General features: G+C 30.5%; 1 protein-coding gene across 1 annotated transcript; it reads right to left on the reverse strand.

Moving 5' to 3' along the window:
- Positions 1–27,326, reverse strand: LOC134728130 (dynein regulatory complex protein 11-like). The gene is made up of 18 exons (XM_063592572.1): positions 27,187–27,326; positions 23,677–23,767; positions 11,749–11,985; positions 11,212–11,331; positions 10,335–10,526; positions 9,791–9,862; positions 9,316–9,524; positions 8,695–8,803; positions 7,104–7,217; positions 5,464–5,539; positions 4,950–5,098; positions 4,212–4,339; positions 3,302–3,492; positions 2,616–2,815; positions 2,097–2,180; positions 1,672–1,849; positions 808–1,046; positions 1–284 (listed from the first exon to the last, which is right to left on the reverse strand). Exons 1-18 carry the CDS (start codon positions 27,195–27,197, stop codon positions 135–137), a joined length of 2,550 nt encoding a protein of 849 aa, XP_063448642.1. The 5' UTR covers positions 27,198–27,326; the 3' UTR covers positions 1–134.
- Positions 27,327–27,328: the final 2 nt, after the last annotated feature.

Here is a 27,328-nt window from a genome sequence, read left to right on the forward strand (position 1 = left end):
AAAAGAAAACTTTTTTTGTCATAAATCATATTTAAAATAAATTATATCTCATACATGTAAAGTCAATAAAAGTGTATAAAAACAAGATATCACTTGGGCGGAATGTCTCTTTATCAAAAGTTTTATCACAGATTTTACTTCTTCTTCTTTCCCTTCTTCTTTCCTCCTTTCTTTCCTTTTTTGCCTTTCTTTCCTTTACCACCTTTTCCTCCACCATCTCCGTCTTCATCAGCTTGTGCAGCCTTTGCCCTCTTTTTACCTAATGGAGTTTTAGCATACCAACCCTGCAAGAAAAAGACAAATAGAGTTCTTACTTGTTTCATTTCCATCATTTTGCCATGGAATCTCTAGTTAAATAATGGCTGATAACAAGTCCTTTCCATCTTAACTATAGTCCTACAATAAATCCCTACTTAACACTAAAAAAGTTCTACTCCAAAACTTTTATTCTCTAAACTTTTTGTGCAAAAGCGTATAACTATATATCAAAGAAAAAATCAAACAAAATCTATAACAGTTAGAATTTTTGCTTTCTCTCTGTCATTTAAGCTTCCTCTTCATGTGATCAACTCATCAAATGAGTTGTATTCTGACCGAATAGTCTCCTAAATGACTGCTCTTCTTTTAAAATAGGGTCTATTTTAGCCAGTGTAGCTATAAAATAAATTAAATATGGTTTAAACAATCCATTCTCCTAAATCTATAAAGGCAAGTGAAGTTGTACAGTCTATGTATCTTGAATTTCTCTTTTCTTCTTTATATATAAGATCGATTTTTGCCAGTGTAACTATAACACATTCCACATACCTTAAATGACTCTTCTTCTTCTTTATATATAGGGTCTATTCTGGCTAAAGGAGCTATAAATTCTACTGATGTTAAAGGTTTCTTTGATAATGCCTGAATTCTTCTCTCTGTAAGAATCTGTTGTATAGCTGTTACCATGTGACCTGGTGTATAACCGTCTGTTACTTTGGAGAGGGAGCTGACATCAAGATGATTGGTTAAAGTACCACCATTCTTCAATATTAATCTTCGCCATAATACTGTAATGAAAGCATATCATTGTTACAAATACAAACTTTTGTCATATATTGATTAAAAAATTCCTTAATATGATAACTGGCTTACAATAAATTCTTTTATTTTTATCACTATCTATTTTCATAGTTTGAGGAAAATTTGATTTTGTGGTTAATGCCTATAGAAAATTTGTTATTTTAGGAACCTTGTTATTAATTCTCTCTAGTTATAATTTTTTTTTTTTTTTTCATAATCTCTAATTCATTCTAAAATTTTCAAGATTCCGGGATTTATTGTATGGATTTCTGCCTTTGAAAAAGACCATATGTTGATCTAAAAAGCTTTTTAGATTTTTTTGTGTCCTTTGGTTTCTTTGTCATAGCCATGTATATTACCACCAGACAAAGTATAACGGATACATACCTATAAAAGATATGAACTTAAATAATTTGTCTACAGTTTTTATTTATGTAAGTTTTGAAGATTCATTGAAATTATCACAATGGTATTTTATTTAACATCAATTTTGCATTGGAAGCAGATCAGGAGAGTCTAACATTTTTAGTTGGTACATAATCTAACTTTTTTTAAATTACCTCTTATTTTTTTCAAAAAAATTAAGTTTTGAATCTTTTAAAGTATACTTACAATGTCTAGATGCATAGTCAGGTCTTGGTATGAGAATAATTCTTTGATATGATGAGGTCAGTGGTTTCATTTCTCCATCAAAAGGACATCGTGAAGTTCCCACTAATAATAACCTATCATCTCCTTTTATAGTTTTTAATTGTTTTGGAAGTTCCTTTTTTAATCTTTTTGGATCAGTCTACAAAATAGCAAAAATACAATATTGTAATGAAAGGATCGCAGCAATTTCATTTCTCATTCTTAAAATTCCTTTACATAAATTGAGGTAGATTTTTTTTCTTTCCAATATTGAGTATGCCTTTGTTTCAAAAATCAAAATCAAGATAAAATATATAAACGTTTAGCTTCTTCAACAACATGTTTTTAATAATACAAATAGATTATTAATTTAATTAAACAATGATCATATATATAGGATATCTTACCGGATCTGTTTTTGGAACTTTCTTTTTAAACATTCTTTCACAATCTCCAATATAAATAACAGAGGGCTGAAGTTCTCTTCCAACCTACAATAAAACAAATAATTAATATTTCTCAACTAGAAATAGACAAGCTAACATATTTAAAGGTGTCTGAGGATAATTACATTTCTTTATAAACACAAACATTTCAAGGAAGACATACAAAACATGTATCAGTGATGGAGGATCTTTCCAGGAATCATGCTTCTGTATTGAATAGTAATCCAAACAGTTCAAGTTCAGAAAAAACAGTCTGAGAGTAAAACATTTAATCTTAAGTTTTAAACATGGTAAAGTTGTAATTAATCTTTTAAACCTTTGAACTATTTCAACTTTGACAAAAAAACAATTATGTATCTATATGATTACTTTTAGGTTCTTATGCTGATTATCACACTGAAAAAATTTAGTCTGAAAAAAAAGTTACAAAATCTTTAAGAAACACCTCTTGCATGTCTTGAATTCAATAACTCTACTAGCCTTAAAAACAAGATGCATTAACATTTTTAATCCATCTTTTCCAGGATATTTGCCTGCTAAGTTTGCAGCTGACAAATCAAACATGTTTGCTCCCGTTTCATTACACATTGCCTGTACTAACATCTTTTTACCAGTCCCTCGAGGACCAGCTAGTAATATAGATTTTGTTAAAGGTGCTTTTTCATGAACTGCTGGTGAACCTACAAAGGAGAATATAACATGAAACACAAGTTTTTAATGGCTTTTGTCATAGCATTTATTTCATTTAGACAGGCTTTGTACAGTTACTTGGTTAATAAAATTTAAAGGAACTTGAGGTATTTTATATGTTCCTATCGGTACTGAATACTTTTAATGGCTGTTCCATTGATTCAATGAATCTTTTCAGTTTGTAAATGAGTATCTTTTTACATAAATTCTTATCAATTGTGAATTTTAAAAGTTTAACGATGAAAGTAACGAAAAGTAAAACTGTGGATTCATTTATTTTTCTTGATTCCAACTTTCAAGGATTGAAGAGAACTTTCATTTTTATAGGCATGTGATTTTGTGATTTTGAAAAAGTCAGAATGAAAGCCTTTAGAAAATTTGTAGTTCATTGAACAATTGAATTTGTGGGCCTTCTGTACCTACTATTGGTGTCATCCTGATTTTCAGTCAAGACTTCAATATTTATATAATCTTACCTAGAGGTAAAATGCCAAACTCTGTGACTAATCTTCTGACATCACTTAATGATGGCATAGGTTCTATATTAGCTTGACGTAAAGTAGTTCCTAGATAACTGTACTCTCCCTCATAGTCTGACAACTTGACTTGTGGGGTTCTGACTATAATACCTTCTCTTACCAATTCTTCATATAAAGAGTCTATTGACCTGCACAAAATTTAAAAAAAAATATTGAGTAAGTTCTATTTCATGAATATATCTTCTTCGTTCTATAATCATGATAATCTAACTTCCAATAATTTATTATTTCAAATTACATTTTAAGAGTGCCTTCAAGGCTTGTTGAGTGCAATTTTTGTTTAAGAATCCAGATATAAATTTGTTATTTAAATCTTTTTCTGCTATGATCTTGAATTGTAAAACATTCTACATATACATGTGTACATATCTACAATGAAAAAAATAAAAAATAAGGCAATATTTTGTTTTTCATCTCTCCTCCTTATTGAAAAGAAAGTACTGTGGATTCATTTATTTTCGTGGGTATCAATTTTCATGGATTGCTGAAAACTTGCATATTCGTGGATATTGGATTTCGTGGTTTTGTCAATATCTGTATTCAAAGCCTACTGAAAAGATGATATTCGTTGAACATTTGAATTCGTGGTTCCATTGTACCCACGAAATCCACGAAAATTGGTATCCAACGAATAATAATGAATCCACAGTAATTAAAAATAAATTCTGAATTCTGAGGTTGTTACAAAATATGGAAAAAACTTAATAAATCAACCATTATGTTTTTCAAGGGAGTTGCTTCTGGCCCCATATTTTCCCTTCAAGTTTTGACTTTAATAATAATTCCATACATAAGATTGTGTTTAAGTCCAAAATTTACTGTCAGAAGTTATAAGTCCAAAATTTACCTTTCAGAAGTTATATCTTTGTCCTTCTTCTTCTTTTTTCCTTTTTTTCCACTTTTCTTTCCCTTCTTCTTCTTCTTTTTTCCAGATTTTTTTCCTTTACCTTTCTTTCCCTTATCTCTGTCAACAGCCTAATGTAAAATACAGACGATGCATTACCATGTATAAATAATACAAGTAATAAGAACATTTGATGAAAGCTAGCTAAAGTTTCTTATGATATTATTTAAGAAATATATTTCTGTATATAGTGTAAAGTTTTTAGCCATAGTTCATTGAACTTTCCAGTAAAATGTCCCATTTTGAAATCTCAACAAAATTGTGAGAGAGAAAAATGTCTTTTATCATTAAAATATAGCAAAAGATTTTTTTTTTTCTCTGTGACTATTTTTATCATAAAAAAGCTTCTGTAAAAATTTCATAAAATTAAGTATGACAAAGTTATTCATGTCAAAATAAACTTTCACAACAAACCGAATCTAAAGGTTGACCTTGATCATGGGAATGAAAAGACAATGACAGCTAGATGAAATTTAGGCTCCCATATCATACTTCAACATACAAGATACGTTGCAAAATCTACAATCCTGAATTTGCCATGGGTATTTTTTAATGCAAATACCTGGTAAGAAAAGGCTTTATTTGTGAAAAAAAACACCTCCTTCCACCAACCTAGGATAACTATTTCACATACAGTAAAACCTACTCCTGTTTAAATCTCAAACAAGTGTTAGAACTTACAGCTTTCAGATTTTTCAGTTCTGCTCTCATCAGTTCATCCACTTGAACTCTGACTTCTTCCTCGACTTCTTTTCTCTTGTTTTCTTTAATCAGCTCAGCGTCATGTCTCTGTGAGAAATTGTCTTTTTCATCCCTGGTTACCCAGACACCTAAAAATTAAATGAGGTAAATATGTGTGTTACATTGTTGACCTTCAGATGTCTTTTGGTTATTTTTGCAATTGGGTTGCTGTCTCTTTGATACATTCCCCCAAATCTTCTGGTATCCCTTTTTCCTTGCTCATACATGCATGATAACTTTGTTCAGAGATTGTCTACATATGTTATTTTGTTATTATTTATAAGCCACACAAAAGATTTTTGGGGTTTTAGTTTGTTTATTTTACTTGCACTGCACAGACAATATCATAATTAGATGTTTTGCTCTCTTTGAAAACCATCTTATTCAAAAATACAGGAATAAGAATATCAAGGGAGATAATTTTCACAATAAAGAATATTCCTTGAAAATTTACCTTTATAATCTTCATGTCCATCTTTTATAGCAGGAACAAAAGAGGATTCCTGCATCTTCCATCCTTCTTCCTCTTCCTGTGAATATACATAAAACAGGTTGGTTAATATCTATTTATAATATTTATAAAGTTAAATATTTCAGTGAAGAATAAAGTTGAAGAAATGACATTGTTTTGAATGTTTATAATTAATTCATTGGTGTTTACGTAATGCTCAGCTACAAATATTTCTGGCATATTCAGAAATAACATAGTTTAAGTGGTCAATATCTTTTTTTATCTTGCTCCTTTAAAAAACATGCTATATATGGATCTAATAATATTTTTTTGTATTATGTCAAGAAAGGTGATGTTCATTTTTTATCACAGATATATTGGATGTGTCACTTCCAATGACATGTCATCAATGCTAATATCTATTTATATGCAGTTTCTTATATATTGCAAATAAACTAAACTAGAGGCTCTAAAGAGCCTGTGTCGCTCACCTTGGTATATGTGAATATTCAACAAAGGACACAGATGGATTCGTGACAAAATTGTGTTTTGGTGATGGTGATGTGTTTGTAGATCTAACTTTACTGAACATTCTTGCTGCGTACATATATCCCCATCTATAATGATTGGCCCAGTAGTTTCAGTTGAAAGTGTTAGTAAAAATTTACAAATTTTATGAAAATTGTTAAAAATTGACTATCAATTCGTCTGATATTTTCAGGGCAGATAGATCTTGACCTGATAAACAATTTAACTCCATGCCAGTTTTGCTCTTAATGCTTTTGTTTTTGAGTCATAAGCCAAAAACTGAATTTTACCCCTATGTTCTATTTTTAGCCATGGCGGCCATCTTGGTTGGTTGACCGGGTCACCTGACACAATTTTAAAACTAGATACCCCAATGATGATTGTGGCCAAATTTGGTTTAATTTGGCCCAGTAGTTTCAGAGGAGAAGATTTTTGTAAAAGATTACTAAGATTTATGAAAAATGGTTGAAAATTGACTATAAAGGGCAATAACTCCTAAAGGGGTCATTTGACCATTTCGGTCATGTTGACTTATTTGTAAATCTTATTTTGCTGAACATTATTGCTGTTTACAGTTTATCTCTATCTATAATATTATTCAAGATAATAACCAAAAACAGCAAAATTTCCTTAAAATGACCAATTAAGGGGTAGCAACCCAACAACAAGTTGTTCGATTCATCAGAAATTTTCAGGGCAGATAGATCTTGACCTGATAAACAATTTTACCCCATGTCAGAATTGCTCTAAATGCTTTGTTTTTTGAGTTATAAGCCAAAAACTGAATTTTACCCCTATGTTCTATTTTTAGCCATGGCGGCCATCTTGGTTGGTTGACCGGGTCACCGGACACAATTTTTAAACTAGATACCCCAATGATGATTGTGGCCAAGTTTGGTTTAATTTGGCCTGGTAGTTTCAGAGAAGATTTTTGTAAAAGTTAACGCAGGACGACGATGACGACGACGGACGACGGACGCAAAGTGATGAGAAAAGCTCACTTGGCCCTTTGGGCCAGGTGAGCTAAAAAATGGGAAAAATATGTAAAATGCACTTTTTTCAGGCTTCAGTTCATCATAATAAATGATTTTTTTTATAAAATAATCAATTCTTACATCATCATCTCCTCCTTTCTTTCCTTTTTTCCCTTTCTTGTCTTTCTTTCCTTTTTTCTCTTTCTTATCTTTCTTCTTGCCTTTTTTGTCTTTCTTTTTACCACCTCCTTCCTCCTGTCATATTATAGAAAACAAATCATTATTGACTTCAGTAAATCTAGTAATATAACTTTTACCTGTGAGTTTTATAAAACATTTGAATTTGACATCAAGGAAAATACTTAATAAAAATAATGAAATGTCAATTTTGTAAAATTTGTGCAGTCTCTGACACCTACATATCTTGTCAGTGACCTGAAACTCGTTCAAAATATCTGATACTTTCTTATTTACCATTGTAACATGTGTAAAGTTCTTATAATTTATACATTTTCCATAAAAATTACATTCTGTCCACACTTTATTTATGTCTTACTATTTCATATGTTTAATGATTTTTACTTTCTGCATGAAAAAAAAAATACAGGGAATTTTTGGGTTTATCACAAAAACAAAATTGGCTTAAATATTTAATTTTAACTAAAAAGCAGTACACAATTTAGGTCTTGTGCAAAAATGTATTTTTTTTTAACTGTTATTTCTAGCTTTAAATGACAACTTTTTAACCAAAGAACCAAATACCAATTCATTTTTTAATAAATCATTTTCTCCAAAACCAAATTTTGTAAGGTATAAATAGTTACTATATTTGTGGTGTATTTTCAAGAAAATAAATGTACAAGAAAAACAAACTTGTACAAATATTATGTATTTAATACATGTACAAGTACTATGAAGTGATACTGCTTTTAAGTCTATATAAAGTATTGTTAAGGGTTGTGTATTACATATAGAAATATATGTATTCTATAATGAACATAAATTAAGCTGAAAATAAAGGAAACTTTTTTCAAGTGGTGCAGGGCATTTGCAATAAAACTTGTTGTTTTTGTTTATATATGTGTTTTATATCTGACTCTGAAATTCCCTTCTTTGCTAGAGATTGTCCAATAAAGTAGGAATACAATAAATGCTTGGTTAGTTCTCATAACACTGAGGACCAGAATTGAAAATTAAATTAACTTATCCTAAACATCAAAACTTCTGTGATATTTTTTTTTAAACTTTGGAAACTTTGAAAGAAAATGAAAGATATAGAATGTTGGGATATCCATAACTCTGAGAAGCAAACTTAAACTGACACAGTATAAATTAATACATCTCGTAACCCAAAACAATTTATTAATATGTTATTTCATTTGGTCAAGCAGTTTTCTATTAATCCTAATGCATTGATCTGTGATTCCATAACATCACATTTGTCATTTAGTCATACAGTCCTCTTTAATGAGCTATTGAAGTGAAAAACCAACAAGATCTGTAAAATATTAACACTAACAAATTGAGTACAAAAATATGAAACAGCACTTTTATCTTTAAAATCAAATTATAAATGTTTAAAACATGTACATGTATGTATCTGAAACATTGGTCATTACCTTGATGAATTAGTTTAAAGTATGGTTACTCAACAAACACAAACTTAGTTATTAGCTTAGTTTTGTTTAATATTTAATCAAAATTTTGGTAATTTTCTAAAATATCTTTTTACCTTTTCTTTCATTTCAGCTTCTAATTCTTCTGGACTTTTCTCCTTAAATATCAGACTAGATCCGCCATCATCTTCATCAGGGAATTCCGGGAACTTTCCTGTTGCATCTCTGGGTAAAAAAAAATACAAACATATGTCTCACATATCAGAAAAGTGTCTTTAATTTTTGAAACCAATGGTTTATAATGATTTTTAAGTTCTTTATGTGAAGTTCAAGATAATCTGATTCTTTTTAAACAAAAATATTCCCTGTGCCTCCATTTTATCAATGAGCACTTTATCACATTCAAGAAAGATACCATTGTTTTAAAATTATTCATACTTTTTGTTCCAAATAACTATCTTAACAGGAAACTCTTAAAACAGTTTTTAAAAGGGTATTACATAAATTATACCATCAATCAATATTAGAAAAAATGGAAAGAATAGAATTACAATTTTAACATCTCAGATGTTACTTTTGTGTGTTACATTAATACAAATTAGCTATACTCCATCTTGGATTCAGTTCTTACTCTTCTAATATTAGCTATTGTGTTGCTTATGACAAGCCAAAATCTGGCGACAAGATAATATTACAAGAAAGGATAGAAAAAATATTAGATGGAAAATATACAATACCTGCATTCAATGAACCATTGTCTGATTTGATCCATCATGGATTCCTTGATGTCTGGTCCTTCTGATTCCTTAATCTTTTCTTTAATCTGTACCAATGCATTCTGATACTCTATTTCATAATTAGTTTGTTTTACTCTCCTCTCTGATTCTCTCTTTGTAGCTAATGCCTCGTGAGTATTCTTTAGATTTTGAGGCCTTGGAGGTGGAGCCTAAAATATACATGTTAGATAATAAAATGTATGATTAGTAAGTCTAGTTTGTCCTATGTTCTTTTATAGAAACTAGCATGAACTTTAAAATTTACCCACCACTACTTAAGTTAATCTTTTTAAATGAGTGGACTTTCTTTGTACAAAAAAGTTGTATTCAACGAAATTAAGTTCAGAGTGATTTTTTGTAGATTTAAAAGTCAAAGTATTATATAGTATCATGTACATACTAAACTATTAGGATGAAAACAGTAATCAATACTAACCATTCCTATAAACATCATTTCTTCTTCTCTGTCACGTTTGGTTTTCCTTCTTTGTGCAAAACCTTTCCAAACCTGTTAAAATAAAATTTACTTTATAAACATTATAGAGTTTAAATAAATTTGAATTGGAATATAGTTAATTTCATCATGTTGTCATCTTAAATATACAATGTGGATTTTCTGATTTTAATGTTACAAAACAATAGACAATTGAAGATACAGATGATGCCCCTGCTTGCATAAAATGCTACAAACGGTCATAACTCATGAGAAAAAAATTACCTTTCCCAAATTTGAACTTAATCTGTGTTTAGTGGTAACACACATTGTGTATAAGTTTCATATCAGTTGGTTAAGTTGGAGAACAGCAACTTATATTTGGAGGTATGGACAGACAAAGAAAATGCTCAATATCCTCCTCTGCTGCAGTGTCATTGTGGGGGGCAGAAAACAAAATACTTTATTCATTGCTAAAATATCCTTGAATTTACTGAAAAATATATAAAGATAGTTATTTTTTATTTGATTCAGGAATTTATCAAACCTTTTGAATTCTGACAGCAGCTACATCAGGGTCCAGAGTTGGAGCACCAGTACGTCTCTGATTCTTCTCATCAAGTTCCTGTTGTCTAATCTCCTTCATGAACTTAGCACGTAATCTTCCCTGTCTTGCCCTCTCATGAATCTGTACTATGTGGATGGCTTCTTCAAATGACATCTTAATTTCTTCTTTACGCTGAAAGTAGTATAAAATAATATTAACACTTTTTGATAATATGCAACAAAAAGCTTTCGTTCAATGAATGTGAATATTTATGGGAAGTAGTAAAGGGTTTTTAAATAAAAATACTACTACTGGGTTTTCTTAAATACTTTTAGAAAAGAAAAATTAAAAAATGTGGTCAACAGTCTAGCTTCTTCTTTGCTGTATTTAACAATACAGATCAATTCCAAAAATAAAATTGAGTTACTTCCCTTAAAATAATCATTTCGGATTTATTTATATGATTAAAAGTTATAAGCATACAATAAATTATAGAAAAATTATAATGTCAAATAAAATTTTAGTGATAAAATTGTTACTTTCAATTGTAACAATCTATACTGATCATTTATAGGTTGAATCCTGGCAAACTATCTGAAGTTCATTTTTGATAACTGAACAACTGAACATTTTATGTAAAATTGCTAATTTCCTAAAATTAACATGTAAATATGCATGTTTTACATATTACTTTTAGAAACATAATTAGTTAACTGACTAGCATTTCTAAAGAAAGATTTATTTATATTCTTTACATATTATATTTGATGAATAGAAAAAGTTTTTAATGTCAAATATAAATATAAAAAAAATAGTATTTGCATAGTATTATGTATTCTCCCTATTCTTGTTAGGCAACCAAATTTAAAGTACTTACATCATCTTTGTCTTGTGGTCCCATTTTGGCAAGTATCTGACCAAGAGTTTTCTCCCTTTTCTGTAATGCTTCCATTCTTTCATAGATAAAATACTTTGGAATTGGTATTTCTACATCATTCTGAAAAAAAAACCTCATAATTATTATCTGTCTGCTTATACATGTAAATCCTTTTCACAAATCAAACAAATACATTTTGTATTTATTTATACTTTCATCTTATATTGGAGATATTTATTTCAATTTTAAATGAAATAGACAAGTAATTTAGAAAGTTTTTGAATATTGATAGGCAAACAATGCATGACTTTGTGGACATTTTTATTTATCAGTAAATTACTGTAAATTTAGAAACTGTTGCATGCATTTATTATTGTGATTTTGTCATTTTACAATATTCAGAAAAATCCTGTTTGATTCATTTTTAAAATTTCAAATTGTGAGTTCTAATTATTGTGATGATACACCTGTCGCATATTTAGCAATAATAAAAATATTGCAATAATATCTGAATTTACAGTAGTAAATTGTACATACCGGTGTCAACTTTAAATCTGATAAGACATCATCAAAGTAGTGGTATTCTGAGAACTCAAGGTTGACCATTTCGTGTTTCAGTTCCAATATCCTTCCCATAGCTCCATCCAGAACATGACGTAAGACTCTTCTTTTCTGTGGGTGGACAATCTGATCATATGACTGCTCCAATTTACGGAATATTTGTATATATTTTATATACATGGTTGCAAGTAACTGGAATGCTGCCAAACGATCCTAAAATAATATTTTAATAGTCTAAAAATTTGATAAGAAAAAAATTCATATGTGTTTGTATTTTTACTTGTAATATGTTTTTGAATAGTAAAGCTAAGACCTATTAGACTTTTGAATTTCATATTAATTTATGGAATTTATATTTAAATTTGTATAACTTTTCAGCCAAATTTCATGATTTAATTTCACGATGTTCTATATTTGATTACATTCTAGGAAAGACAAAAGTTTTACATATTCAGGTTTTTTCAGCTTTTGAAAGTCACAAAAAAAATCACCTACTTTAATTAGTTGATTTATTAGGGTTACACTAATGTCCTGACAATGTCCTGACAATGACCTGACAATGTCCTGACAGAAATGTAAATGCTTAATACTTTTTTATTATTGGAAGGATTTACTTGAAATTTGGAATCAAGCAAGATGAGAACTTATATTTAATAAATAAAATTTAAAAAAAATAAAAAAAAAATTTTAAGAGTTAGAAAACTTGACCTGACCAACTTGACTTTGAAACTACTAATAGGCGAGTGTAATATTTGAAAAAGACGTCTAGTTAAGGACTTTAATGCACCCACCTAACACACGGCTAATTTTTTTTTTAAATGAAAGAATAATGATTAAACTTTGATTTTTGCCCGGTCGTCACAAAATCGTACAGTGCAGTTTTTGTAAAATTAACGTTTATTTCAGAAATTAGTTGAAAATTATAAAATTACGAAATTTTTTTCAAGCAAAGGAAATCAGTCGTATCTCTTCTTTTAGACAGAATAATTAAGGGAATTATATTCTTAAAATAATGAAAAAACAATATTTACAACTGTAAGTTCGCATGCTTTTGCATTCCTCCTAAATATTTGACATTTTGTGCGAAAATTTTCATAATCCTGACCTTTTCGAATCTACAATTAAATTTTCATTAAATGCTTTTGCACTCTATCGGTTTTAGAACACACTAAATTACTCATCAGTTATCGTTTTTTCATTCAAGCTCAGGACTTTATCTCAACATTTCTTAAAATCACGAATTTCTGTAATTTTATGATGGTGGGTAAAATCAATATAGTTTCCGGAATCCCTTATCTATTTCGTTATCGTTTTTTTACTGAATATTTTAGTCGATATCCGTGTACTTAATAGTGCTATTAGAGTACGATAAACCATATTTAAACGGTTCTATTTCTATCTTTAACTTCAGTGTAGCTTAAATAGATATAAATTCGTCCGAAATTACGATCAAATCAGAGTAAAACATAGTTTTTGAGTTATGTAGAATTCACCCCTTTCTAAATAAGGAATCATATCGGAAAAATGTAGAAAATCTTCCGAGTCGTGTCAAATTTTCAGTCCAGTTCACAATGAAACCCATCCTATGCTAAAAAGCAAAAACCTATCCATTGATTGACACAGAAGCATGGTCTGTCAGGTATCTACTACATAAACTATTTGGTTCAATTCTTAAATAACGATACAGTTGTATTGCCGCAGTGGAAAAACGGAATGACGAAGTTTACAGAAGACTGGCAGTTGCTGAATATGAAAAAAATGAAAACATCCCATTTGAAAAAACAAAATATCATAAGAGTTGCTATAAATATTTCAAAGGTAAGCACAACCTATTATCGTCTGTTTGTTTGTACAAAGACTTTGTACTACATGTACCAATTCTACCGACCAGTCTCTTCTCCTATATCGACGAGGGCAGTAGATCTACAACTCATTCTGATTTGTCTGTTTGTATATTTTGCAAATGTATAAAGCCTATAAGCAAGTAACACAACTTCATATTAAGGTATATTATGAGGAGCAAACTCAAGCTGTATTGAGTGTTACTACAAATATCTCCTACAATGATCTGATAAACAAAAGAAGTCCTGATAATTTTACTATTAAATCTTTATAGCATCAAGCTTGCATCGCTTAATATTTGCTACAAAATTTGAAATCAGAAAGTAAAGAGCTAGTTCGCTTTTACTAACATTTCGACGATTAAAGATGACGTGCCTGTACACAAGGAAGTATTCTGGTTCCTTGGTCAGTTAACCGGGCTTAATTTCTACCAGAGGATCGCTGCCGAGAAAACTACACAACATATTATCAACTTCAACAAAAACTAAAAATATATGGCCAATTTATAGTTACATGTATACAGCCTCAACAAGGCCAAGGTACAATATCCAATATTGTATACAGTAGCTCTATAATTTTGTCTAATGCCGTAATGACCGAAAATTACCCGTTTAAAATGACTGTGATATACAGTCTGTCGAATTTGAAGATATGAGCAGTGACTGCGAAACTGGTTGCAAGCACTTTATGCAGCTACTAGTATTTTGCAGAAGCAGAAATATGGTAAACTTGTAATCCGATCAGACGAATATCCATTTTCTAAAAACATTTCACTGAATTATTCAATTGAAATTGAGCCATTCATAACATTTCTGTATTGTCTTTTGGATGATGGCGCATCTGTGGCAGTTAATAAAGCGTATGATATTCCTATGGAGACAGTTCTTAGATGTATGGCTTAAGTAGAATGTATATAATCTATAAATATTGTTTTTTACTCTTTTTTATTTAGGTTTATTATTACAAATGAACCGTATTTGTGGACACACCTTTGATATACTATAAACAAGTTGACTGCCCAGGAGATTAGAAAAATTGAAAATGGGGCATAAACATTCTACATGGCATTCTTTTTCTTCTGGGGGTCAATACTTATTCCAAGACAATGTAGATCTACAGAAACAATAAAAGTTCTTCGGTGTGACTTTGGTTGGCTAAAAGGCAACATCAGTCCGGTATGATTTCATGCAACTTTCTACAAGATTTGATCTGTTCACGCGTTGGTATAGGTAAAGGGTGAGGGTTGAGATTTCCAAAAACATGTTTAACTACGCTGCAATTTTGCCCCTGTCCCAAGTCAGAAGCCTCTTGCCTTTCTTAGTTTTGTATGATTTTTTATCTTAATTTCTTGAGTATATTTCGAAGCTTAGTATGACGTCAATTATCATTTCAACCTAGTACATTTTTTGTTTAGGGACCAGCTGAAGAACGCCTCTGGGTTTGGGAGTTTCGTGCTGCATAGACGACCCATTGGTGGTCTTCAGCCGTTTCCTGCTTTTTGAACGGGTTGGTGTCTCTTTGACAAATCAACCATGTCCATTCCTAATTTGTAGTTCAATCTGTATATAGCAGATCTTGTGTCCGCTTTGAGAAAAACCTCTGCTGTACTGATAATGATATATGCCCATGCCAAGGCAGTTGTCTTTGCATGTATGGATATGTTGTCCGATAAGAAGGATGAGATTACAAGTTAAAATGAAGCTATAATATTCCGATATCGCAATATTACGATATCTAAATGGTCCAACATCCTATTGGTCCGACGTTTCGATCATTTAGGTTATACGCTAACGGGATTTTAACATAAGAAAGCCAAATAAAAGGATCAATATTAGGATAACCTTGTCCTCCGTTTGAACCGGTGAAACAAGATATAAAAAAAGTAATACTTAGTGTCAAATTAACCGAACGTCATCACTAGCGTACGTTCATTATCACTGAACTAGTGTATATTTGTTTAGGGGCCAGCTGAAGGACGCCTCCGGGTGCGGGAATTTCTCGTTACATTGAAGACCTGTTGGTGACCTTCTGTTGTTGTTTTTTCTATGGTCGGGTTGTTGTCTCTTTGATGCATTCCCCATTTCCATTCTCAATTTTATTAATTTAAAAAAAAAGATTCTTTGTCAAGTGTTGTTTGATTAATTAGATATCTCAAGATACACGGCGGCCGACTAAAGTAAAATCAAACACAGTTTGACGTACAATGAGTGAGCATATTTTCCTTGTGATGTTTTAAATCAAAATGGTCAATTTGTTGATATAAATATACTAGTAGTGCTTTACTCATTTTAGTAATGTTAGTTAGTACTCTTATCATATCTGATTTAGTGATGTAAGTGAAAACGCGGTATAATCCAGACTCAACATATTGCACTACAATATCAAAACAAATCTGCCCTATGGTTGTCTGATCTTGAAGCAGTTGGCAGGCTTTCAAACTAACAGTAGACCATACGCTTCCTCAATTTTAATCTACAGCTCATCATGGGACTTTTTCTAAACTATTGAAAATACGTCATATGTTATATTTTCCCCTTGCTTCAAATATTTTGTTTCGGATTATTTATATCAAATTTGCAGATACATGTTTGTAAATACGTGCAATCAAATGATTTAGAGGTATTATAAGATTTAGATAATGCAAATGCGACTACAGAAACATTTTTGTGACTTAAAGGTTGATTTTCAAAGACTCCGAGAGAAAACGTTACGCAACATGCGTTACCGTTAAAATCAACCAAAATTGATTAATAGTATGATAGAAATATATTTTCCCAATAGTAATACAGCATTCTTATAAAATTGTTTCGTTTTTGCATTTGTTTTGAATCGTTTTATCTACTGGAAGTATCCGTGAATTGAAATTGCACCCATGACCTTTGACCTCGATTAAAAAAAATGCACCATAATTTCTTTTGACGACCGGGATATTTAGAAAGTACTCATTCTTAGCTTTCCAGTGATATATAATTTAGCCGTGTGTTAGGTAGGTGCATTAAAAATGTAAATTTGGCTCTCATATCACTCGCCTATAATGTCCTGACCGATATGAAACAGCTAAAACATGTTTTATCATTTACAGGATAGACTTCAAATTCGATACCAAGGAAGATTAATACATTTGATACACAAATATAAGAAAAAGTAAGAAAAAAAAATATTTTCAAGAGTTAGAAAACTTGACCTGACCAACTACGTACTCCCGTGACTAATGTCCTGACCGATGTAAAATGCTAATAACTTTTTTGTTATTTGAAGGTTCGACTTCAAATTTAATGTCAAGGAAGATTCTAACATTGAATACAGAGATATAAGAAATAATATTTAAAAAACTAATTTTAAGTGTTAGAAAACTTGACCTGACCAACTTGACTTTGAAACTACTAATGTCCTGACCGATATGAAACGGCTAAAAAATGTTTTATTATTGACAGGATAGACTTCAAATTCGATACCAAGGAAGATTAATACATTTGGTACACAAATATAAGAAAAAGTAAGAAAAAAAATATTTTCAAGAGTTAGAAAACTTGACCTGACCAACTACGTACTCCCGTGACTAATGTCCTGACCGATGTAAAATGCTAATAACTTTTTTGTTATTTGAAGGTTCGACTTCAAATTTAATGTCAAGGAAGATTCTAACATTGAATACAGAGATATAAAGATAATATTTAAAAAACTAATTTTAAGTGTTAGAAAACTTGACCTGACCAACTACGTCTTTCCCATGACTATAATGTCCTAACCAATGTAGAAAATGCCTAAAACTTTTTTATTCTTTTTAAATAAAATGTATGGATTTCAAATTTAATGTCAAGGTAGATTATAATACTTAATTTATTGATGCAAGAAAAAGATTAAAAAAGATAATTTAAAGAGTTTTAAAAGTTGACCTGACCAACGTTGACTCTGCTCTGACTAATGTCCTGACCGATGCAGAAAACTTTTTATTATTAAAACCAGATGCTCCACAGGGCGTAGCTTTATACGACCGCAGAAGTTGAACCCTGAATGGTTGGGGCAAGTATGGACACAACATTCAAGCTGGATTCCGCTCTAAATTTGGATTGTGATTAAATAGTTGACACAGGATAGGTTTCTGACACAGAATGAATGTATTCAAATGAACTTAAAATTTTTGTTTTCTCTTAGAGCAATTCACTATGCTATTGAATATTAATCCTCTCAAAAAAATGTTTGAAGAAATTTTCTTATTATTTATGAAATTTCAAATGAGAAAAATTGAACCCAATTTTTTATTCACATCCCCCTTTCCCTTATTCCAAAACTAATTTCAATTAAAATATTCTAATGGAGTTTGCAACAAATACTACTCATTTAAATACATCATAAAATATTAAGATGTAAAAAAACTGCTTGTTTTCACTGAATGGTAAAGATTATTTAAATTTATCAGTTGGTAGTAAAAAGTGAATATACATTGTATATTGTATATAACAAAGATTTAAGTTGATTCTGGACAAAGAAAGATAACTCCAATTAAAAAAAATTCTTGCAGATATTTCTTGCTTACTATACTGGACAAAGAAAGATAACTCTTAATTAAAAAAAAATTTGCTATTTCACAATATTGTGAAATTAGATATTTCTTGCCATTGCACAATACTGTGCAATTGAAAAGACTTGCTATTGCACAATACTTAATATAATAATTTAAGATCCTGATTTGGACCAACTTGAAAACTTGGCCCATAATCAAAAATCTAAGTACATGTTTAGATTCAGCATATCAAAGAGGCCCAAGAATTTATTTTTTGTTAAAATCAAACTTAGTTTAATTTTGGACCCTTTGCACTTTAATTTAGACCAATTTTAAAACTGGGCCAAAAATTAAGAATCTACATACACAGTTAGATTTGGCATATCAAAGAACCCCAATTATTCAATTTTTGATGAAATCAAACAATGTTTAATTTTGGACCTCGATTTGGGCCAACTTGAAAACTGGGCCAATAATCAAAAATCTAAGTACATTTTTAGATTCAGCATATCAAAGAACCCCAAGGTTTCAATTTTTGTTAAAAAAATCAAAAATTCTTGCAGATATTTCTTGCTTACTATACTGGACAAAGAAAGATAACTCTTAATTAAAAAAAAATTTGCTATTTCACAATATTGTGAAATTAGATATTTCTTGCCATTGCACAATACTGTGCAATTGAAAAGACTTGCTATTGCACAATACTTAATATAATAATTTAAGATCCTGATTTGGACCAACTTGAAAACTTGGCCCATAATCAAAAATCTAAGTACATGTTTAGATTCAGCATATCAAAGAGGCCCAAGAATTTATTTTTTGTTAAAATCAAACTTAGTTTAATTTTGGACCCTTTGCACTTTAATTTAGACCAATTTTAAAACTGGGCCAAAAATTAAGAATCTACATACACAGTTAGATTTGGCATATCAAAGAACCCCAATTATTCAATTTTTGATGAAATCAAACAATGTTTAATTTTGGACCTCGATTTGGGCCAACTTGAAAACTGGGCCAATAATCAAAAATCTAAGTACATTTTTAGATTCAGCATATCAAAGAACCCCAAGGTTTCAATTTTTGTTAAAAAAATCAAACTACTGTGAAAGTACTTTTATTCGTGGGGTACCAATTTTCGTGGTTTTCGTGGATGACTTTATCCACGAATTTAAGTGTCCAACGAATTGAAACAACCTTTGAGTGAATCAAGACATGGGAAGATCCCCATCGGTAGGTTTGATTACTGATATGATCTAGAGAATGTATTGAATAACGCAAAATCTAAGAATTCTTTAAAAGCAGTCATAGAACTACAACCGCATGCATAATTATACCCATTTAATCTTTAATACCTAAACTGTACAACTTTTTATTTTTTACTTCTCTCAAAAATATTTTTGATCGAATGGATGAAAGTCAGATGTCCAGTATTAATATGCTAGTATGATAAAGTGTTCATTTTATATCCTCGTAGTTCTCGTACATATGGGAAATTATAATTTCATGCTGGGTTTGATTTTGATAAGAATTATTTGACAATTCAAGATACGTTTATAGCATTTGTTTATGTTACTGTTTTCTTTAGGTGACATGTTTATGGCCTAATTAACACCTTCAATGGTCTGTAATCGGTTGATCACTTTATCATGGGTTAATTAGTGTTATCACTACGATTTACACGGATCAATGTTTACTTTGCAATTTCCTCAATCCAGATTATTTGTAACCTGGCTTTAATTTTTTTTTTAGAAAACTAAAATCCACGAATTTAAAAACCCACGAACATGTAAATTTTCCTCAAACCACGAAAATTGATACCCACGAATTAAAGTACTTTCACAGTAAGTTTAATTTTGGACCCTTTGGACCTTAATGTAGACCAATTTGAAAACGGGACCAAAAATTAAGAATCTACATACACAGTTAGATTCGGCATATTAAAGAACCCCAATTATTCAATTTTGATGAAATCTAACAAAGTTTAATTTTGGACCCTTTGGGCCCCTTTTTCCTTAACTGTTGGGACCAAAACTCCCAAAATCAATACCAACCTTCCTTTTATAGTCATAAACCTTATGTTTAAATTTCATAGATTTCTATTTACTTATACTAACGCTATGGTGCGAAAACCAAGAAAAATGCTTATTTGGGTCCCTTTTTGGCCCCTTATTCCTAAACTGTTGGGATCGAAACTCCCAAAATCAATACCAACCTTCCTTTTGTAGTCATAAACATTGTGTTAAAATTTCATTGATTTCTATTCACTTTAACTAAAGTTATTGTGCGAAAACCAAGAATAATGCTTATTTGGGCCCTTTTTTGGCCCCTAATTCCTAAACTGTTGAAACCAAAACTCCCAAAATCAATCCTAACCTTTCTTTTGTGGTCATAAACCTTGTGTCAAAATTTCATAGATTTCTATTAACTTAAACTAAAGTTATAGTGCGAAAAAACCAAGAAAATGCTTATTTGGGCCCTTTTTGGCCCCTAATTCCTAAAATGTTGGGACCAAAACTCCCAAAATCAATACCAGCCTTCCTTTTATGGTCATAAACCTTGTGTTAAAATTTCATAGATTTCTATTCACTTTTACTAAAGTAAGAGTGCGAAAACTAAAAGTATTCGGACGACGACGACGACGACGACGACGACGACGACGACGACGACGCCAACGTGATAGCAATATACGACGAAAATTTTTTCAAAATTTGCAGTCGTATAAAAATTACTCAAGTTCCTTACCAAGGAAGATGATAGCAATAAATATAGGAATTTATGTGAGAGAAAATAAAACGCTGAAAAAAATAGTTTTTTTAATATTTTGAAATGTTAGAAAACTTGACCTGACCAACTTGATATTTGTCATGATAAATGTCCCGACCGTTATAAAGATATCAATAACCTTTTTGTTATTTATTGTAGGTATCAGGGAAGATTACAACACTTACTATAAGCATGTAAAAAAATATTTTAAAATTGACCTCACCAATGTTTACCTTGTCTTGCAATTTTCTGACTGATGAAGAAAAGACAAATATTATAAAACTGGTTTTTTCTCCATCTAAAGACAGAATATACTTTTTTTTTTTTATTTAAACATAGTAAAGAAAGAACTTGGATGCACTTTTTATTATTCTTAATATATGTGTATAAGACAGGCAAAAGATAGCGACATAATAAAATTATATTTCTGTGTGATTCTAACATAATTTTACTTTGAATGCTTGTAAAAACAATATATCGAAATCAAAAGAAGCCCATTTCCTGTCCTTATTTATCATGTTTATGTTATTTGACATGTTTAATCCCTCATTAACTAAACAACAAAAAATGAGTGAAATAAATAAGAAAAATATAGTTAAGTAAACACTCCAATTTGTGTTTAATCAATGTATGTGTGAATAAATTTTAATTATTCATGTCACTGTCTTTGGACTTAATTGCATTCTGTACATCTCAGTTTATAATCCTTTCATATTAAATGTAGAAAAGGTGCATTTACTTATATCTACAGCATCTCTAATCACATATCACTTTTCTCAGTGATATTAAACTTAATTATATCCTTTTCAATAACAAAAAAGTTATTGAACGGACATTCATCATGATATATATATATATAAAGATCAAGTTTTCTTACATTTAAAAAAATAACAAACATTTTTTTTCATAAACTTTTATTATGAATATTATAATTTCCCTTGGTAAAGATCTATAATTAAGTTAATTCTTTCAATAACAAAAAAGCAATTAACATTTTCTACATTGATCAGGACATTAGTCAGTGCAGAGTCGACGTTGGTCAGGTCAAGTTTTCTAACACTTAAAATTAGTTTTTTTAATATTTTTTCTTATATCTATGTATTCAATGTTAGAATCTTTCTTGACATCAAATTTGAAATCGAACCTTCAAAGAACAAAAAAGTTATTAGCATTTTACATCGGTCAGGACATTAGTCACGGGGGAATGTTATTCGTCAGGTCAAGTTTTCTAACTCTTGAAAATATTTATTTTCTTATTTTTTCTTATATTTTTGTATCAAATGTATTAATCTTCCTTGGTATCGAATTTGAAGTCTATCCTGTAAATGATAAAACATTTTTTAGCCGTTTCATATCGGTCAGGACATTAGTAGTTTCAAAGTCAAGTTGGTCAGGTCAAGTTTTCTAACTCTTAAAAAAAAATAATATTTTTTTACAAATTTTATTTATTAAATACAAGTTATCATCTTGCTTGATTCCAAATTTCAAGTGAATCCTTCCAATGATAAAAAAGTATTAAGCATTTTCATTTCTGTCAGGACATTGTCAGGTCATTGTCAGGACATTGTCAGGACATTAGTGTAAACCGATTAATTACAGTTTCTGTTTATGCAATATATGCATTTCAGGATGATATGGAAAACAAACCTTCTTCTTATGAATACAGAAGTAGACTCCTTGGTAGGAGTGTAAAACTTCCCGGAACTTGTGTGCTATGTACATATGGACTTAATTTAAAAATAATATGACAAAGAAAAATCGTTAACAATAACATATATACATTATGTACAGTGGCTTTTTTGTTTAATAAGTTGTTGTGGATCCTTCAAATGTTAGAGTGGATATGCCACTTTTGAAGGATTCCAGGGTGTCAGACATACCTATTGCTTCAGGTAGTAAGTTCCAGTCCGAAATAGTGTGAGGATTAAATGAAAATTTATAGAAATCTTTATTTGTTGATATTTGCCTAAATCTATGTTTCCCCCTAGTACGTCTATCAGATATTGTTAAATTGTCCTTAGGAACTTCACCTAAACCCCAATTTATTTTATACAGCATAGTTAATCTATCTTTTTTCCTTTTTCATATTTCTAAATTTTCCCATTCCAATGATTTAATTAAATAACCTGGCTGCCTTACGCTGTACTTGCTCAACCTGAGTGATATGTTGTATTTTGTACGGATCCCAGACAGGGGAAGAGTATTCTATGACTGGACGGACAAGTGATGTGTACACAAGGTTTTTAACCTTACGTGTGCAGTTTTTCAAGTTCCTACAAAGAAAACCTAAGGTTTTGTTTGCCTTACAGGTAATATTGTTTATATGTGTTCCCTAATCAAGATCATGGCTTATAGTTACGCCTAAATATTTACTGTCTTTTACTGCTTCTAAAAATGGTTGTGCAATATATAATCAAAAGCAGAAGGTTTACTTTTTTTAGAAATATGAATTACATAACACTTCTCAGGATTTAAATTCATTTGCCAGTCTTCTTCCCATTTTAGTCTAAACTAGATAAATATTTTTGAAGTAACTGTGCATCAGAACTATTATTTACGTTTCTATACAATAAACAGTCATCTGCAAAAAGTCTTGCATTGCAAGTAACATGTTTGGGTAGGTCATTAAGAAAGAGTAAAAATAATGTTGGGCCTAAACTGTTCCCTGAGGGACACCAGAGTCAACAGCTAATTTTGAAGATTTAACATCATTTAATAGTACTTGCTGTTACCTGTCAGCTAAAAAGTCATTTATCCAATTTAAATTTTGATTTCTAATACCATAAAATTCTAACCTTTTCTGGTTTCGGTGGCTCCTCTGGGACTTCCTGTTGCAGGAGATCCTGCAAAGCTGACTGTCCCTCTCCCCATTGTTTGTTGTAGGTGCTAAGAAAGAAAAAAAAAACAAATACAGTCTACAAAACATTGCTGGTACACTACATTAGATTAAAAGAAATGTACACTAATGTACTATAATGATGAAGCCATAATTGAGAGCTGTTTAAGAGGTGAAAATTCACAGATACATATATATATCTTTATTTCTCATGTATTCATTTAAATTTGCAAAACTATATGTAGTCTATTTCAAAACTGAAACCCAAAAATAGGTTACAATTTGTGACAAGATGGTCATCAGGACACATAACTATTGACTTTCTCATGCTTGCAAATCCTGTGCATTTTATTTTCATGTCAAAATGCTTATTTTATGTACTCATGATACATGTACATTAATAAATATAACTGAAATTTACACTGATCATGCTGATAATATTTTACTCTACTAACTATCAAAATTATTTTTTGCATTAACTCTTGGTATTTTTAGATTTAAATTTGCTGCCTGTCAAGTGCTTAATGATGGATTGTAATAATAAGACAAATATTGAGATGAAATTTCTAATAACAGTTAGAAAATCAATTTCAATAACTGGAAGCGGAAAAAAATATGCACATAAATCTCTTTCTTTCTTATGATTTTGTTTGTCATATTGGACTTTTAAACTCATCAACCAACTTAAGATCTAAGATTTCAATAAGAATAACAAGCCAACTTAGTGTCTTATTTCATTGTTTTAAAGGTACATGTATAAATTATTATATTTTTTTTTTATAAATATGGAACAAACAAAAATTTAATAACTGAATAATGATGGTGTTTCTTTGTTGACATTGGAAATGCAGTGAAAAAATTCCTAACAACAGAAATACAAATGTATGCAACAGATTTGGAATTAAAAATAAACTTGAATTTAAAAAAAATAATCTAAACAGTCTATGACCCCTTTCACAGGTTACACAGTAACCTGTTATATTGAAAAGACATGTTTTGACAGTTATTCATCATGGTAACAGTGACGGTTATAAATCTTAATTCCTCGATTAAGTTTATATACATTTTTTGTACTTAATATATCAGAATAATCACGTCTTGCACCAGACTTTCAATACAATAGAAATTTCTTCTGCCAATGGCACAGTAATGATACAAAAAAATGTTAATGATTGATAACATGTTGTTCAGCCAAAGTAAAGTTAAGGCCTACACAATCCTGGGACCATGAACCTTATCGCTATTCCCACTTGACTGTAGAATCTGTCCCCCTTGAACTTTTGACTTAATTCAACAATCCTTTTTCTATTGTGGCGTTGAGACATTTTCCATAGTTCACGAAATCTTTTTTCCCCTGGTGGTCCTTAAAGAAAATCTGCTGGTCCTCACTATCAATTCTATTGAAAAAATTTTGATGGTAAAATAATGAGGACCACCACTTTTCGTGAACTCTGATTTCTATTTTGACGTCAAAATTTTACGAGAACTTTAGTGATGTCCAGTAATGGCAGACAAATAGCGATGAGGTGTATTTGACGACATTCAGAAGATGCGTTATGTCCAATATTAATTTAATCATTTATCGGTCTCTCACAGGAGGGAGTTACAAAAGAAGAAGGTGCCAATTTTATGTGACGGCGACTGTAGCCTGTAGGCAGGGGTCGAAATAAGCGCTAGTCCGGTGATCCGGGACTAGTAAAATTTGCGTCGGACCAGTAGATTTTGTTAGCTGGTCGTCCGGCAGACCAGTACAAAAATTGTCGATAAAAATCACTGATTGCATCGCAATCTCCGTTTGTCTACAAAACAATTTACCTGTGAAATCAATTGCACCGTACTGGGGGGTATAACAATTGATCAAGTTAATTAATATCTCGGGTGAGCGTCCTTCACAACAATATAAAATGTGGAAATTTTTGGAAGGAGTTAAACTGCCGGACAAAAAAAATAAGATAACGGAAAATTAAAAGGAAAGTGAAATAAAGTACTAGTATACGAAAGTGACAAAAGGAAACGCAAATACCAAAAATTCGTAAGGGTTCCGCGGAACCCAGTGTCTCGCCTATTTTTGCTGTAAATCACAGGCTCAACAACAATGAGGAAAAAAATCAATAAAAATATTCCTCTTGTTACTATTTTATGATTGTAAGAAAATCTAAGTCCATTTAAAAGTAAATTACAGAAAAAACGGAGTAATCTTTTTACAAACTTAACTTCTGGATACAATCTTATGATCAAAAATAAGCTTCTGTCCAAGTTTGGTACAAACCCAGGATAGTTTAAGAAAGTTATTAAAATTTTAAAAACTTTAACCACAGAGTGAATGTAATGGTTCACTGCAGAAAAACAAAGTCAATTTAAAAGTAAAATATGGAAAAAATGGATTTATTTATTTACAAAATTTACTTCTGGATACTATCTTATGATCATAAACAAGCTTCTGTCCAAGTTTGGTACAAAACCAGGATAGTTTAAGAAAGTTATTAAAATTCTAAAAATTTAACCACAGAGTGAATGTAATGTTTCCCCGCAGAAAAAAACTATATAAGTCCATTTATAAGTAAAATACGGAAAAAAAGGAATTTTATTTTCACAAAATTTACTTCTGGATATTATCTTTTGATCTTAAACAAGCTTCTGTCCAAGTTTGGTACAAACCCAGGATAGTTTGAGAAAGTTATTAAAATTCTAAAAACTTTAACCACAGAGTGAATATTTTGTTTCCCTGCAGAAAAAACTAAGTCCATTTATAGTAAAAAACGGAAAAAATGGAATTTTATTTTTACAAAATTTACGTCTGGATACTATCTTATGATCATAAACAAGCTTCTGTCAAAGTTTGGTAGAAATCCAGTATAGTTTAAGAAAGTTATCAAAATTTCAAAAACTTTAACCACAGAGTGAATATTTGTTGACGCCGCCGACGACGCCGACGGAATGTAGGATCGCTTAGTCTCGCTTTTTCGACTAAAGTCGAAGGCTCGACAAAAATCATGGGAAAAAGATAGTGAATGGTTGCATTATACAATATAGTAGATCGGAATTTAATGAACTGTACAATATGTGCAAAATTTGCAGTGACAGACCTAAATAGGTTTTAGTTTATATTAGTGTTTGTCAAATTAATGTCATTTTTGCAGGACCAGTACAGTTTTCAGTCTACTGGTCCGGCGGGCCAGTACACAAAAAAGCTCTATAAATTCAACCCCTGCCTGTAGGTAGAAGTAAGTCCACAAGACAGAATAGCAAGATGGTAAAACACACACATCATCATCATGGGCTTCAAAATAAAAGAGGTTCCAATATTTTATCAACAAATGTTTTTATGCTCAAGCCTCAACTTAAAATTAATATAGTACAATAAAAACCCTTGCCAAAGGTAAAACATGTGATGCTTTGATATTTCAAAGCAGTTACTGACTTGGAAATTTAAATAACATAGTATTTAGAACTAAGAGGATAAACAAACCTGTGAGACATCCTAAAACTAACAGAAAATAATGCAAAGTATAAATTTACGCCATATTGTTTGTGTTTCTATAACAACGTTAAAATCTCGCTTACAAATCCTTGTCGAGATTATGAATTGTCATCGATCTTAGTCAAATTAC

This window comes from Mytilus trossulus, chromosome 1 (genome assembly GCF_036588685.1).
Source record: "Mytilus trossulus isolate FHL-02 chromosome 1, PNRI_Mtr1.1.1.hap1, whole genome shotgun sequence".
NCBI lineage: Eukaryota > Metazoa > Mollusca > Bivalvia > Mytilida > Mytilidae > Mytilus > Mytilus trossulus.

Bases quoted from the DNA above. Each gene is read 5' to 3' on its own strand.
- LOC134728130 (XM_063592572.1), bottom strand. The intron at 4,340-4,949 runs GTAAGTTCTAAC...ATTTTACATTAG, and splicing joins AACTGAAAAATCTGAAAGCT to GCTGTTGACAGAGATAAGGG. The intron at 2,181-2,615 runs GCTAGTAGAGTT...GTTTTATTGTAG, and splicing joins TAATGCATCTTGTTTTTAAG to GTTGGAAGAGAACTTCAGCC.